At 36.1% G+C, this 14,679-nt stretch overlaps 1 protein-coding gene across 1 annotated transcript; it reads right to left on the bottom strand.

The window, feature by feature from the left end:
- Positions 1-474: 474 nt before the first annotated feature.
- LOC146391354 (uncharacterized) lies at positions 475-14,342 on the bottom strand. Its single transcript, XM_084924220.1, has 36 exons — positions 14,271-14,342; positions 13,013-13,061; positions 11,095-12,929; positions 10,937-11,001; positions 10,622-10,815; positions 10,200-10,309; positions 10,043-10,104; positions 9,808-9,950; positions 9,390-9,712; positions 9,234-9,295; positions 8,982-9,130; positions 8,311-8,885; positions 8,155-8,216; positions 7,901-8,049; positions 7,353-7,804; positions 7,195-7,259; positions 6,879-7,072; positions 6,457-6,566; positions 6,300-6,361; positions 6,065-6,207; positions 5,647-5,969; positions 5,491-5,552; positions 5,239-5,387; positions 4,691-5,142; positions 4,533-4,597; positions 4,217-4,410; positions 3,795-3,904; positions 3,638-3,699; positions 3,403-3,545; positions 2,985-3,307; positions 2,829-2,890; positions 2,576-2,724; positions 2,189-2,487; positions 1,551-1,612; positions 1,320-1,465; positions 475-1,219 (listed from the first exon to the last, which is right to left on the bottom strand). The coding sequence occupies exons 2-36, from the start codon at positions 13,053-13,055 to the stop codon at positions 1,134-1,136; spliced, it is 7,485 nt and encodes a 2,494-aa protein (XP_084780346.1). The 5' UTR covers positions 13,056-13,061; positions 14,271-14,342; the 3' UTR covers positions 475-1,133.
- Between the last annotated feature and the right edge of the window lie 337 nt (positions 14,343-14,679).

Consider the following 14,679-nt stretch of genomic DNA (forward strand, 5'->3'; position numbering starts at 1 on the left):
TTAGAATTAAACTAGCATTCGTGTTTGTGCGAGGAAGCTGCAGTACCATCACATCACACCAGTAGATGAAAATTCAGCTGTGTTTGTTTGGTGTAATTTGATCCAAATTCAGCCCAAGATCAATGTCTCTTTTGAACATGTATAGGTCTAATACAGCTGTCAAAATATCATGTCACCTACCTCACTGAACTCATTAAATATGCTGAAAAATGTTGGTTGAAAAATAAAATATGTAGAGGTTGTTTTTTAGACTGAGGTCCATATTCTTTCACCAAAAAATACTTCTAATTCAATGTGTAAACCTAAAATTAAAAGAGAATTATTAGAATTAGATTTAGTTTTACTTGTATCAAAAATCTATGAAGGGGTCTTAAGAGTGCTATGATAGTATTTCCTAATCAATTTTTTTGAAAAGAAAAATTAGAGTAGTTGATTAGAGTAGTATATTTAAAAATCAAGATAGGCAGGGTTTGTCCAATGTCTTTAATTGAAGCTTCTTTAGTTTATCATGATAGACTTATGAAGAACCTGCTTCAGAAAGAAAAAGGTGATATTAATATTATATTATTTTTATAGGGACAGTTCTTTAAATAATTTTAAATGTGTGTATCAGGATCACTTAGAATTTTTACCATAATTATCCAATACAATACAAACAGAATACATACAATAATCGAATACAATATATACAAGAAATATATTTAAATATTGACTGGTAAAGGTGACCAAAGAGGACATTTTCACACATCTTATATTTTATGAATGCCAGGTGAGGTGATGATTTCCTGATTATCACTTTCATTTTTTTCACTCAGCTTCAGAGTCAGAAGCTGAGGAGATGCTTTATGGATTAAAACTTGATCTCATTGATATTAATAACTTACAGTATGACTTTATCACAGGACTTACATTATAAATTGATAACCAATGACACCTTTGTTGGAAATTATGTTAAAGTTTATATTGATAGATAACATAAAGGTTAATTTCAGTTTTAGCTACTTCTAAATCATGGTATGATTGCTCTTCATCAGAAGCTCCTCGTGGATTTTCAGTTGGAACAAAGTCCTTTTTCATACCCAGTCACAGGAGACATTTCCTCAAGTTATTTCACAAGAGCATCAGCGCAGATGTTATTGCTGGCCTGACAGGAGCCATGACAGCAGCACCATACAGGAAGCAGTGAGGAGACTGATCTTGTGGCTCACTCCATGTGACACTTTTGTAAATGTTGAGAAAAAGAAAAAAAGGCATTTCTTTCAGAAACTGTTCTGTAACATAGTAATATGTTTGACATGATTGAATTAAATATATCTTACATATGCCGTCCACAAGAATAGAACTGATATCAATGTCGAAGGGTGTTATCTTGGCTGCATCAATCAAAACTTGTGCAATCTCTTTTGCATTAGGGACCAGTGACATTGCAAATCCAATGTCCATGTTATTGATAATGGATCCCTTACTGTGAACGAAAAAACCCAAAACTTAGTTTTGTTTCCTTTATTTACTTGAAATATTTGTAAAATTATGTACCATAAACAATTTACCTGAATGCAGTCACATTGATGGACCGGAATGAAGGATATCTGGCCAGGTAGAAAGATTTAAGCTGCAGAAAAATGAATAAACACACTGTAAGTATGTATTCTTTGCTTTTTGGGATTGTGCTTCTTTACTACAATGTCATTTGGGACATATTATTAGGACTATGTAATATCATAGTGCAATATATATACATAATAGTGTTCGGGGGGTTCTGGTCACCCAGCTACCCATTTCTTGAATGGCTAGCATAATACAGGTTACAGGTCACCTTTATGTTTTATCTTTTTTCTTTAAACACTTGCAAAAGCATGGCAATGAGTTGGAAAAAATAGAAACACCAGAAGTATTTACTGTGGAATTTTAGTTCAGTTTAGATCATGGTGGAAATGTTTTTGGTATATAGTTTATTGCATATAATGTATATCATTTTTCTTTATCTCAATTTGTGTAATCTTATAAACAATGGAGAAATTGTTGACTTTAGGAGGGGATTCATAAATGTATGGATAGAAAAGATGGCCATACATTTTTTTAATGGTATGCTATCAAAATACTGTTATATGACAATATAAGTATATACTCTGAAATTATTCACAATACATACACTTAAGTATTATTTAACTGCTAGAAGAAAACTTACTGCTGTCTCTATCAGTGAAGCTCGTTCTTTAAAAGCTGTGGATGATGACGTCAGCAAGTCAGTTATAAATATCCCATTAACAGATCTGAATTGCACTGCCTTTTTTTGTACTGGCTCAGCAGTTGTAGTTGTTACAGCTTTAGTGGTTGTGGGACTTGCTGTAGTTGTAGTTGCTGCAGTTGTAGTTGCTGCAGTTGTAGTGGTTGTAGGAGTCGCTGTAGTTGTAGTTGTTGCAGTCAAAGTGGTTGTAGGAGTCGCTGTAGTTGTAGTTGTTGCAGTCAAAGTGGTTGTAGGAGTCGCTGTAGTTAAGGAAACAAAGTGTTGCTTTAACAAACAGTTCTGGGATATTATGAATTTTAAAATATGAGAATATCAAATATTGCTTACCTGGGTCACTGACAATAACAGAGTTTGTGCTAATGTTGAAGGTCGCTATGTTTGGAGCTGCATTGATCAAAACATTTGCAATCTCAGTGTTATTGGGCACTGATATAGATGCAAACTCAATATTAACGTCACTGATGATGGATCCATTTCTGCAAAATAGAAAACATTGTTTACTTGCATTCAGTTATCGCAAATATTTATAACTATCATAAAACATTTGGTATATTGCATCAGTATGTAAAAAATTAATTGCCTGAATCTGATCACTCTCATTGAGCGGAATGAAGGAAATGTTGTCTTGTAGAAAGGTTCGAGCTGCAGAAACACACACAATCACTGATCTTTGAGTGTCTATGCATAAGTGAGTGCAAACATTTAAATATTGCTTGACTTCAGCAACAAAACTTACTGTTGACACTGTCCGTCTGGCTCTTTCTGTAAATGCTGAAGATGATGAGTTCTCTAAGTCAAGTGTAAATGTTGCTCCAACATCTCTGAACTGCAACTGCTTTGTTGTAACAGCCTCAACAGTTGTAGTTGTTACATTTGTAGTGGTTGTAGGAGTAACTGTGGTTGCGTTTGTTGGGGTACTGATGATTGGTGTTGTAGCGTTCACAGGTGTACTTGAAGCTGTTGTAGACACTGTAGTTGTATTTGTTCCTGGTGTGGTGCTTGTAAGGTTTGCTGTGGTTGCGTTTGTAGGGGTAGTCATTGTTGTTGTAGTTGAAACCACTGTAAATACCAAGAAAAGGAAACAAAGTGTTGCTTTAACAAACAGTTCTGAGATAATATGAATTTAAAATGTGATAATATTAAATAGTGCTTACCTGGATCACTGACAACAACATTGGTAATGTTGAAGGCTGTTATGTTTGGAGCTGCATTGATCAGAACATTTTCAATGTCAGTGTTATTTGGCGCTGATGTAGATGCAAACTGAATGTAAATGTCAGTGATGATGGATCCATTTCTGCAAAATCAATAAGCCAAATATTGTTTTACTTGCATTAATTCATTGTGTATTATGTATTATATGTAGTCATCAAACAAAAAATAAATTACCGGAATCCAGTCACTTTCATTGAGTTGTATGAAGAAAATGTTTTATTGTAGATCGGTTCAAGCTGCAGAAACACACACAATCAAAGATCTGTGAGTCCATATGCTAAAGTGAATGCATGCATTTAACCACTTTTTGACTTCAAGAGAGAAAACTTACTGTTGTCACTATCAGTGATGATCTATTTTTAAATGCTGGAGATGATGAGATCAGCAAGTCAGCTGTAAATGTCTCTCCAACAGATGTGAACTGCAACAGCTTTGTAAAACCTGGCTCAACAGTTGCAGTTGTTACAGGTGTAGAAAACAAAGAGGAAGAAAAAAAGCAGTTGAAAACAAAGTCATTTTTCATAAACACACAATGTTGTTTTTATACATGGTAGATCTCATTTAAAGGAGTCCCTCTGCTGTTTAACACATTACATTATGTTGGTTTTATCTGAAAAAATAATTAAATAAATAACTAGAAAGATATTCATGCTCCAAAAAATAATAAATCCTATATGATATTAAATATGAACAGGTATATTGCCTAAAAATAAACCACTTCATGTGTGGCATGCGTGACTTCTGTTTACTCACTGTTTATTTGGGTTGCTACGACAGATGCTGAATCAATACTGAGGTTGAAAGTGTTGTTGGGGTTAGACACCGCTTCAACTAAGGTTTGTTGAACAGCTTCAGCTTCTGGGATTTGTGCAGGTGTTATTGTGTTGTTAAACACAACCTGCACTTCTGCTTCAGTATTAGATGCTCGTGTTCTGGTCCCAGCTTGTCTAAAGAAAAAATAAAGAAAAAACTCAATTCTTAATTAAATATGTTAAATTAACATTAATTATTTGCAATTACTGATAATAAGATTAGTGTTGCCATAAATGAACAAAAGTAAAAATCTTACCTGAATGCTATGACAATTACACGTCTGAAAAGTAAACCATATCGACGTCTATAGATGATTTCATACTGTGGGGAGCAAACAAGCAGAAATTAATTAATTTTAATGTAGTTGTAATCAGCTGGAATTTTAACAATATTCCATCTTAATATTTTACTCACCACTACTACCACTTGCTCCTCAAGTGCCTTAAATTGTGGACTGTTTTTATCTTGGAGTTGAGGCACAAAGGGTTGAAGCAAAACTGCTGCAACAAGAACAATTGGTGCTCGAACTACTGCCACTGCTGCTGTTGTTGTTGTTGTTGTTGCCATCGTCGTTGGTGCTGATACTGTTGTTGATGATGTTGTTGTTGTTGTTGCTGCAGCTGAACCAGTTGTTGTAGACACTGTAGTTGTATTTGTTCCTGGTGTGGTGTTTGTAAGATTTGCTGTGGTTGCGTTCGTAGGGGTATTCATCAATGGTGTCGTAGCATTCACAGGCGTAGTTGAAGCTGTTGTAGACACTGTAGTTGTATTTGTTCCTGGTGTGGTGTTTGTTAGATTTGCTATGGTTGCATTTGTAGGGGTAGTCATCATTGATGTTGTAGTGCTCACAGTTGTAGGTAAAACCACTGTAAATGCCAAAAAATGAAAAGAGGTGTTGCTTGAACAAAACAGTTCTGAGATATTATTAATTTAAAAATATGAGAATATCAAATATTGCTTACCTGGGTCACTGACAATAACAGAGTTTGTGCTAATGTTGAAGGTCGTTATGTTTGGAGCTGCATTAATCAAAACATTTGCAATCTCAGTGTTATTAGGCACTGATGTAGATGCAAACTCAATATCAACGTCACTGATGATGGATCCATTTCTGCAAAATAAAAACATTGTTTACTTGCATTCAGTTATCGCAAATATTTATAACTATCATAAAACATTTGGTATATTGCATCAGTATGTAAAAAATTAATTGCCTGAATCTGATCACTCTCATTGAGCGGAATGAAGGAAATGTTGTCTTGTAGAAAGGTTCGAGCTGCAGAAACACACACAATCACTGATCTTTGAGTGTCTATGCATAAGTGAGTGCAAACATTTAAATATTGCTTGACTTCAGCAACAAAACTTACTGTTGACACTGTCCGTCTGGCTCTTTCTGTAAATGCTGAAGATGATGAGTTCTCTAAGTCAAGTGTAAATGTTGCTCCAACATCTCTGAACTGCAACTGCTTTGTTGTAACAGCCTCAACAGTTGTAGTTGTTACATTTGTAGTGGTTGTAGGAGTAACTGTGGTTGCGTTTGTTGGGGTACTGATGATTGGTGTTGTAGCGTTCACAGGTGTACTTGAAGCTGTTGTAGACACTGTAGTTGTATTTGTTCCTGGTGTGGTGCTTGTAAGGTTTGCTGTGGTTGCGTTTGTAGGGGTAGTCATTGTTGTTGTAGTTGAAACCACTGTAAATACCAAGAAAAGGAAACAAAGTGTTGCTTTAACAAACAGTTCTGAGATAATATGAATTTAAAATGTGATAATATTAAATATTGCTTACCTGGATCACTGACAACAACATTGGTAATGTTGAAGGCTGTTATGTTTGGAGCTGCATTGATCAGAACATTTTCAATGTCAGTGTTATTTGGCGCTGATGTAGATGCAAACTGAATGTAAATGTCAGTGATGATGGATCCATTTCTGCAAAATCAATAAGCCAAATATTGTTTTACTTGCATTAATTCATTGTGTATTATGTATTATATGTAGTCATCAAACAAAAAATAAATTACCGGAATCCAGTCACTTTCATTGAGTTGTATGAAGAAAATGTTTTATTGTAGATCGGTTCAAGCTGCAGAAACACACACAATCAAAGATCTGTGAGTCCATATGCTAAAGTGAATGCATGCATTTAACCACTTTTTGACTTCAAGAGAGAAAACTTACTGTTGTCACTATCAGTGATGATCTATTTTTAAATGCTGGAGATGATGAGATCAGCAAGTCAGCTGTAAATGTCTCTCCAACAGATGTGAACTGCAACAGCTTTGTAAAACCTGGCTCAGCAGTTGCAGTTGTTACAGGTGTAGAAAACAAAGAGGAAGAAAAAAAGCAGTTGAAAACAAAGTCATTTTTCATAAACACACAATGTTGTTTTTATACATGATAGATCTCATTTAAAGGAGTCCCTCTGCTGTTTAACACATTACATTATGTTGGTTTTATCTGAAAAAATAATTAAATAAATAACTAGAAAGATATTCATGCTCCAAAAAATAATAAATCCTATATGATATTAAATATGAACAGGTATATTGCCTAAAAATAAACCACTTCATGTGTGGCATGCGTGACTTCTGTTTACTCACTGTTTATTTGGGTTGCTACGACAGATGCTGAATCAATACTGAGGTTGAAAGTGTTGTTGGGGTTAGACACCGCTTCAACTAAGGTTTGTTGAACAGCTTCAGCTTCTGGGATTTGTGCAGGTGTTATTGTGTTGTTAAACACAACCTGCACTTCTGCTTCAGTATTAGATGCTCGTGTTCTGGTCCCAGCTTGTCTAAAGAAAAAATAAAGAAAAAACTCAATTCTTAATTAAATATGTTAAATTAACATTAATTATTTGCAATTACTGATAATAAGATTAGTGTTGCCATAAATGAACAAAAGTAAAAATCTTACCTGAATGCTATGACAATTACACGTCTGAAAAGTAAACCATATCGACGTCTATAGATGATTTCATACTGTGGGGAGCAAACAAGCAGAAATTAATTAATTTTAATGTAGTTGTAATCAGCTGGAATTTTAACAATATTCCATCTTAATATTTTACTCACCACTACTACCACTTGCTCCTCAAGTGCCTTAAATTGTGGACTGTTTTTATCTTGGAGTTGAGGCACAAAGGGTTGAAGCAAAACTGCTGCAACAAGAACAATTGGTGCTCGAACTACTGCCACTGCTGCTGTTGTTGTTGTTGTTGTTGCCATCGTCGTTGGTGCTGATACTGTTGTTGATGATGTTGTTGTTGTTGTTGCTGCAGCTGAACCAGTTGTTGTAGACACTGTAGTTGTATTTGTTCCTGGTGTGGTGTTTGTAAGATTTGCTGTGGTTGCGTTCGTAGGGGTATTCATCAATGGTGTCGTAGCATTCACAGGCGTAGTTGAAGCTGTTGTAGACACTGTAGTTGTATTTGTTCCTGGTGTGGTGTTTGTTAGATTTGCTATGGTTGCATTTGTAGGGGTAGTCATCATTGATGTTGTAGTGCTCACAGTTGTAGGTAAAACCACTGTAAATGCCAAAAAATGAAAAGAGGTGTTGCTTGAACAAAACAGTTCTGAGATATTATTAATTTAAAAATATGAGAATATCAAATATTGCTTACCTGGGTCACTGACAATAACAGAGTTTGTGCTAATGTTGAAGGTCATTATGTTTGGAGCTGCATTGATCAAAACATTTGCAATCTCAGTGTTATTAGGCACTGATGTAGATGCAAACTCAATATCAACGTCACTGATGATGGATCCATTTCTGCAAAATAGAAAACATTGTTTACTTGCATTCAGTTATCGCAAATATTTATAACTATCATAAAACATTTGGTATATTGCATCAGTATGTAAAAAAATTAATTGCCTGAATCTGATCACTCTCATTGAGCGGAATGAAGGAAATGTTGTCTTGTAGAAAGGTTCGAGCTGCAGAAACACACACAATCACTGATCTTTGAGTGTCTATGCATAAGTGAGTGCAAACATTTAAATATTGCTTGACTTCAACAGCAAAACTTACTGTTGACACTATCCGTCTGGCTCTTTCTGTAAATGCTGAAGATGATGAGTTCTCTAAGTCAAGCGTAAATGTTGCTCCAACATCTCTGAACTGCAACTGCTTTTTTGTAACAGCCTCAACAGTTGTAGTTGTTGCAGTTGTAGTGATTGTAGGAGTAACTGTGGATGCGTTTGTTGGGGTAGTGATGATTGGTGTTGTAGCGTTCACAGGTGTACTTGAAGCTGTTGTAGACACTGTAGTTGTATTTGTTCCTGGTGTGGTGTTTGTAAGATTTGCTGTGGTTACGTTTGTAGGGGTAATCATCATTGGTGTTGTAGCATTCACAGGTGTAGTTGAAGCTGTTGTAGACACTGTAGTTGTATTTGTTCCTGGTGTGGTGTTTGTAAGATTTCCTATGGTTGCGTTTGTAGGGGTAATCATCATTGGTGTTGTAGCATTCACAGGTGTAGTTGAAGCTGTTGTAGACACTGTAGTTGTATTTGTTCCTGGTGTGGTGTTTGTTAGATTTGCTATGGTTGCGTTTGTAGGGGTAGTCATCATTGATGTTGTAGTGCTCACAGTTGTAGGTAAAACCACTGTAAATGCCAAAAAATGAAAAGAGGTGTTGCTTGAACATAACAGTTCTGAGATATTATTAATTTAAAAATATGAGAATATCAAATATTGCTTACCTGGGTCACTGACAATAACAGAGTTTGTGCTAATGTTGAAGGTCGTTATGTTTGGAGCTGCATTAATCAAAACATTTGCAATCTCAGTGTTATTAGGCACTGATGTAGATGCAAACTCAATATCAACGTCACTAATGATGGATCCATTTCTGCAAAATAAAAACATTGTTTACTTGCATTCAGTTATCGCAAATATTTATAACTATCATAAAACATTTGGTATATTGCATCAGTATGTAAAAAATTAATTGCCTGAATCTGATCACTCTCATTGAGCGGAATGAAGGAAATGTTGTCTTGTAGAAAGGTTCGAGCTGCAGAAACACACACAATCACTGATCTTTGAGTGTCTATGCATAAGTGAGTGCAAACATTTAAATATTGCTTGACTTCAGCAACAAAACTTACTGTTGACACTGTCCGTCTGGCTCTTTCTGTAAATGCTGAAGATGATGAGTTCTCTAAGTCAAGTGTAAATGTTGCTCCAACATCTCTGAACTGCAACTGCTTTGTTGTAACAGCCTCAACAGTTGTAGTTGTTACATTTGTAGTGGTTGTAGGAGTAACTGTGGTTGCGTTTGTTGGGGTACTGATGATTGGTGTTGTAGCGTTCACAGGTGTACTTGAAGCTGTTGTAGACACTGTAGTTGTATTTGTTCCTGGTGTGGTGCTTGTAAGGTTTGCTGTGGTTGCGTTTGTAGGGGTAGTCATTGTTGTTGTAGTTGAAACCACTGTAAATACCAAGAAAAGGAAACAAAGTGTTGCTTTAACAAACAGTTCTGAGATAATATGAATTTAAAATGTGATAATATTAAATAGTGCTTACCTGGATCACTGACAACAACATTGGTAATGTTGAAGGCTGTTATGTTTGGAGCTGCATTGATCAGAACATTTTCAATGTCAGTGTTATTTGGCGCTGATGTAGATGCAAACTGAATGTAAATGTCAGTGATGATGGATCCATTTCTGCAAAATCAATAAGCCAAATATTGTTTTACTTGCATTAATTCATTGTGTATTATGTATTATATGTAGTCATCAAACAAAAAATAAATTACCGGAATCCAGTCACTTTCATTGAGTTGTATGAAGAAAATGTTTTATTGTAGATCGGTTCAAGCTGCAGAAACACACACAATCAAAGATCTGTGAGTCCATATGCTAAAGTGAATGCATGCATTTAACCACTTTTTGACTTCAAGAGAGAAAACTTACTGTTGTCACTATCAGTGATGATCTATTTTTAAATGCTGGAGATGATGAGATCAGCAAGTCAGCTGTAAATGTCTCTCCAACAGATGTGAACTGCAACAGCTTTGTAAAAACTGGCTCAGCAGTTGCAGTTGTTACAGGTGTAGAAAACAAAGAGGAAGAAAAAAAGCAGTTGAAAACAAAGTCATTTTTCATAAACACACAATGTTGTTTTTATACATGGTAGATCTCATTTAAAGGAGTCCCTCTGCTGTTTAACACATTACATTATGTTGGTTTTATCTGAAAAAATAATTAAATAAATAACTAGAAAGATATTCATGCTCCAAAAAATAATAAATCCTATATGATATTAAATATGAACAGGTATATTGCCTAAAAATAAACCACTTCATGTGTGGCATGCGTGACTTCTGTTTACTCACTGTTTATTTGGGTTGCTACGACAGATGCTGAATCAATACTGAGGTTGAAAGTGTTGTTGGGGTTAGACACCGCTTCAACTAAGGTTTGTTGAACAGCTTCAGCTTCTGGGATTTGTGCAGGTGTTATTGTGTTGTTAAACACAACCTGCACTTCTGCTTCAGTATTAGATGCTCGTGTTCTGGTCCCAGCTTGTCTAAAGAAAAAAAAAGAAAAAACTCAATTCTTAATTAAATATGTTAAATTAACATTAATTATTTGCAATTACTGATAATAAGATTAGTGTTGCCATAAATGAACAAAAGTAAAAATCTTACCTGAATGCTATGACAATTACACGTCTGAAAAGCAAACCATATCGACGTCTATAGATGATTTCATACTGTGTGGAGCAAACAAGTAGAAATTAATTAATTAATTCAAATCAGCTGGAATCTTAACAACACTTCAAAATGAATCTCAGTATTTTACTCACCACTACTACCACTTCTGTCGCAAGTGCTATAAATTCTGGACTATTTTTATTTTCGAGTTGAGGCACAAAGGGTTTAACCAAAACTGCTGCAAGAACAACAACTGGTGTACGAACTACCGCCACTGCTGCTGTTGTTGTTGTTGTTGTTGTTGTTGTTGTTGTCATCGTCGTTGTTTCTGTTGTTGCTGCTGTTGCTGCTGTTGAACCATTTGTTGTTGTTGCCGCAGATTGTGTTGTCGTTGCCGCAGTTGAAACAGTAGTTGTTGATCCAGGTGTTGTTATTGAAGCAGGTGTTGTTGTTGCTGGTGTTGAACCAGTTGTCGTTGAAACAGGTGTTGTTGTTGCCGCTGTTGAACCAGTTGTTGTTACTGTTGTTGAACCAGTTGTTGTTACTGTTGTTGAACCAGTTGTTGTTGCTGGTGTTGAACCATTTGTTGTTGTTGCCGCAGATTGTGTTGTCGTTGCCGCAGTTGAAACAGTAGTTGTTGATCCGGGTGTTGTTATTGAAGCAGGTGTTGTTGTTGCCGCTGTTGACCCAGTTGTTGCTGCTGCTGTTGAACCAGGTGTTGTTGTTGCCGCTGTTGAACCAGTTGTTGCTGCTGCTGTTGAACCAGGTGTTGTTATTGCCGCTGTTGACCCAGTTGTTGTTGCCGCAGATTCTGTTGTTGTTGCTGCAGTTGAACCAGTTGTTGTTGATCCAGGTGTTTTTGTTGAACCAGGTGTTGTTGCTGCTGTTGAACCAGGTGTTGTTGTTGCTGCTGTTGAACCAGTTGTCGCTGAACCAGGTGTTGTTGTTGATCCAGTTTCTGGTGTTGTTGCTGCAGTTGAACCAGTTGTCGTTGCCGCAGTTTCTGTTACTGTTGGGGCAATTGAACCAGTTGTTGTTGCTGCAGTTTCTGTTGTTGTTACTGCAGTTGAACCAGTTGTTGTTGCCGCAGTTTCTGTTGTTATTGATGCAGTTGAACCAGTTGTTGTAGCCGCAGTTTCTGTTGTTGTTACTGCAGTTGAAACAGTTGTTGTTGCCGCGGTTTCTGTTGTTGTTACTGCAGTTGAACCAGTTGTTGTTGCCGCAGTTTCTGTTGTTATTGATGCAGTTGAACCAGTTGTTGTAGCCGCAGTTTCTGTTGTTGTTACTGCAGTTGAACCAGTTGTTGTAGCCGCAGTTTCTGTTGTTGTTACTGCAGTTGAACCAGTTGTTGTTGCCGCAGTTTCTGTTGTTGTTACTGCAGTTGAACCAGTTGTTGTTGCCGCGGTTTCTGTTGTTGTTACTGCAGTTGAACCAGTTGTTGTTGCCGCAGTTTCTGTTGTTGTTACTGCAGTTGAACCAGTTGTTGTTGCCGCAGTTTCTGTTGTTATTGATGCAGTTGAACCAGTTGTTGTAGCCGCAGTTTCTGTTGTTGTTACTGCAGTTGAACCAGTTGTTGTTGCCGCAGTTTCTGTTGTTATTGATGCAGTTGAACCAGTTGTTGTAGCCGCAGTTTCTGTTGTTGTTACTGCAGTTGAACCAGTTGTTGTTGCCGCAGTTTCTGTTGTTATTGATGCAGTTGAACCAGTTGTTGTAGCCGCAGTTTCTGTTGTTGTTACTGCAGTTGAACCAGTTGTTGTAGCCGCAGTTTCTGTTGTTATTACTGCAGTTGAACCAGTTGTTGTAGCCGCAGTTTCTGTTGTTGTTACTGCAGTTGAACCAGTTGTTGTTGCCGCGGTTTCTGTTGTTGTTACTGCAGTTGAACCAGTTGTTGTTGCCGCAGTTTCTGTTGTTATTGATGCAGTTGAACCAGTTGTTGTAGCCGCAGTTTCTGTTGTCGTTGCCGTAGTTTCTGCTTTTGCAACAGCAACTGAGCATATGGACAATAACATTTAGTTTTTTCTCTTTCTGAGACCTGTATTATGATTTTTTGTAATGTATTCAGTTACTTACCCAAAATGATTAACAAAACAGTCAAGCCTCGACCAGCACCCATTGTGGCCTGAAATATTTGACAATGTGCATATTTGTTATAAATTGCAAGTTGTTATTATTGATAAGTGTGTATTCATGGACTTGCTGTTTATTTTTCTCTTTCCACGCACTTTGCCAATGCATGTTTGGGATCAGTGTCATGGTGAAAAATTAAACTGTTGCCAATCAGACACTTTCCAGATGGTATTGCGTGATTGATCAAAATCTGATAGTACTTTTCTGCATTCATAATTTCATAGGTTTTGACATGATCTCAAACACCACTCACCTGAAATGGACTGAAGTGGACAGGCATAAGTCAAATTGTCTTTGGCATTTTTAGAATATTAAAGAAAATGGAACAAATTTTATTTATTTATTTATTATTTGACAGTAACAAAGTCATTTATACCTAGATAAATCTGCCTACATAAGAAGTAGTTGTCTGTTACGCACTGCCTCCACTAACCCCTGCAACCCCCAAAAGTGGAAAATTGTGTACATGGATCTCCAAAAGTTGATTCTGTTCATCTGGACGCAGCGTTTTGTGGGAGAAATGTTTCGTCACTCATCCAAGTGACTTCTTCAGTCTCAGCTGACTGCAGGTTTCCCCAATCTTATAAACAGTACATTTGCATAATGACTGACTTTTGGAGATTTACTGTCCTGGATGATTGAGAATGCATCAAGATGTGTACATGGATATTAAAGTAAGACCGGGCTGATGAAAATATGTGTTCTGGGACACAAAAAGAAGGTTGGAAAGTTTCTAATTCAGAAATTTGTGACCAGAAAACAAATCTATATTCTAAAAGTTGTGATATAACAGAAAACAAAGCAACTTCAGTTTATTAATTTAACTTGTTGTTAATTTAAATTGTTTTTTCTAATAATATTATTTATTTTGTAGTATATACTATGTCATACAAAGTGGAAATAATAATCATGCAATTTTTTTAAACTTTTACAAGGTACTGTTTAGATCATTATTAGGAGCCAGTGAAGTAAATTTTTAAGGCTTGGTTTAAGTTTAAAAACACTACCTGCAGTGAGCTTGTGTGTAAAAAACAAAACAAAAAAACCCCCAAATCACAATAGAACTTTTTTTCCATTATTATTTTAGGTTAAATGTAATAAATGAAAATAAATGACAATAACTAATGCACAATCAATTTCAAATCAAAATGCCTAGCACAAACTCATTACATATAGATCATAGACATAAAAATGTCCTTACCCCAGGGCTGTAATTCTTAGAATCTTTATTATGCCTCCCCTGTGCCTTTCTGATCTCTTGTGTTGCCACCCGTTTGTTCGGGTGTTATATATTTGCTTGACAAGCATGTGATGTATACGCACAATTCTATTGAAACGTTTTGAACCAGCAGTTGAAGATAAAAAGATTAAAAAAAAATTTTTTTAAACATTCCTGAACAGCATTAAGTCAGGTTCATAAGCCAGTCAGCAGCGTTGTTAGTCACCTTTCCACTGACGTGAACTAATCAGATGTCATAACATTATCTCTTTCACAGACTGACCTCTGATCCTTTGAATTAAAATATTTTCGCTCAATAATCCGAAAAGGCATAAAATATATAACAAGACTTCTGAGGTTAACTGTATATATTTCCACAAATCTTTAACTT

Source organism: Perissodus microlepis, chromosome 3 (genome assembly GCF_051167445.1).
Source record: "Perissodus microlepis isolate ML-2025 ecotype Zambia chromosome 3, ASM5116744v1, whole genome shotgun sequence".
NCBI classification, from domain to species: Eukaryota; Metazoa; Chordata; class Actinopteri; order Cichliformes; family Cichlidae; genus Perissodus; species Perissodus microlepis.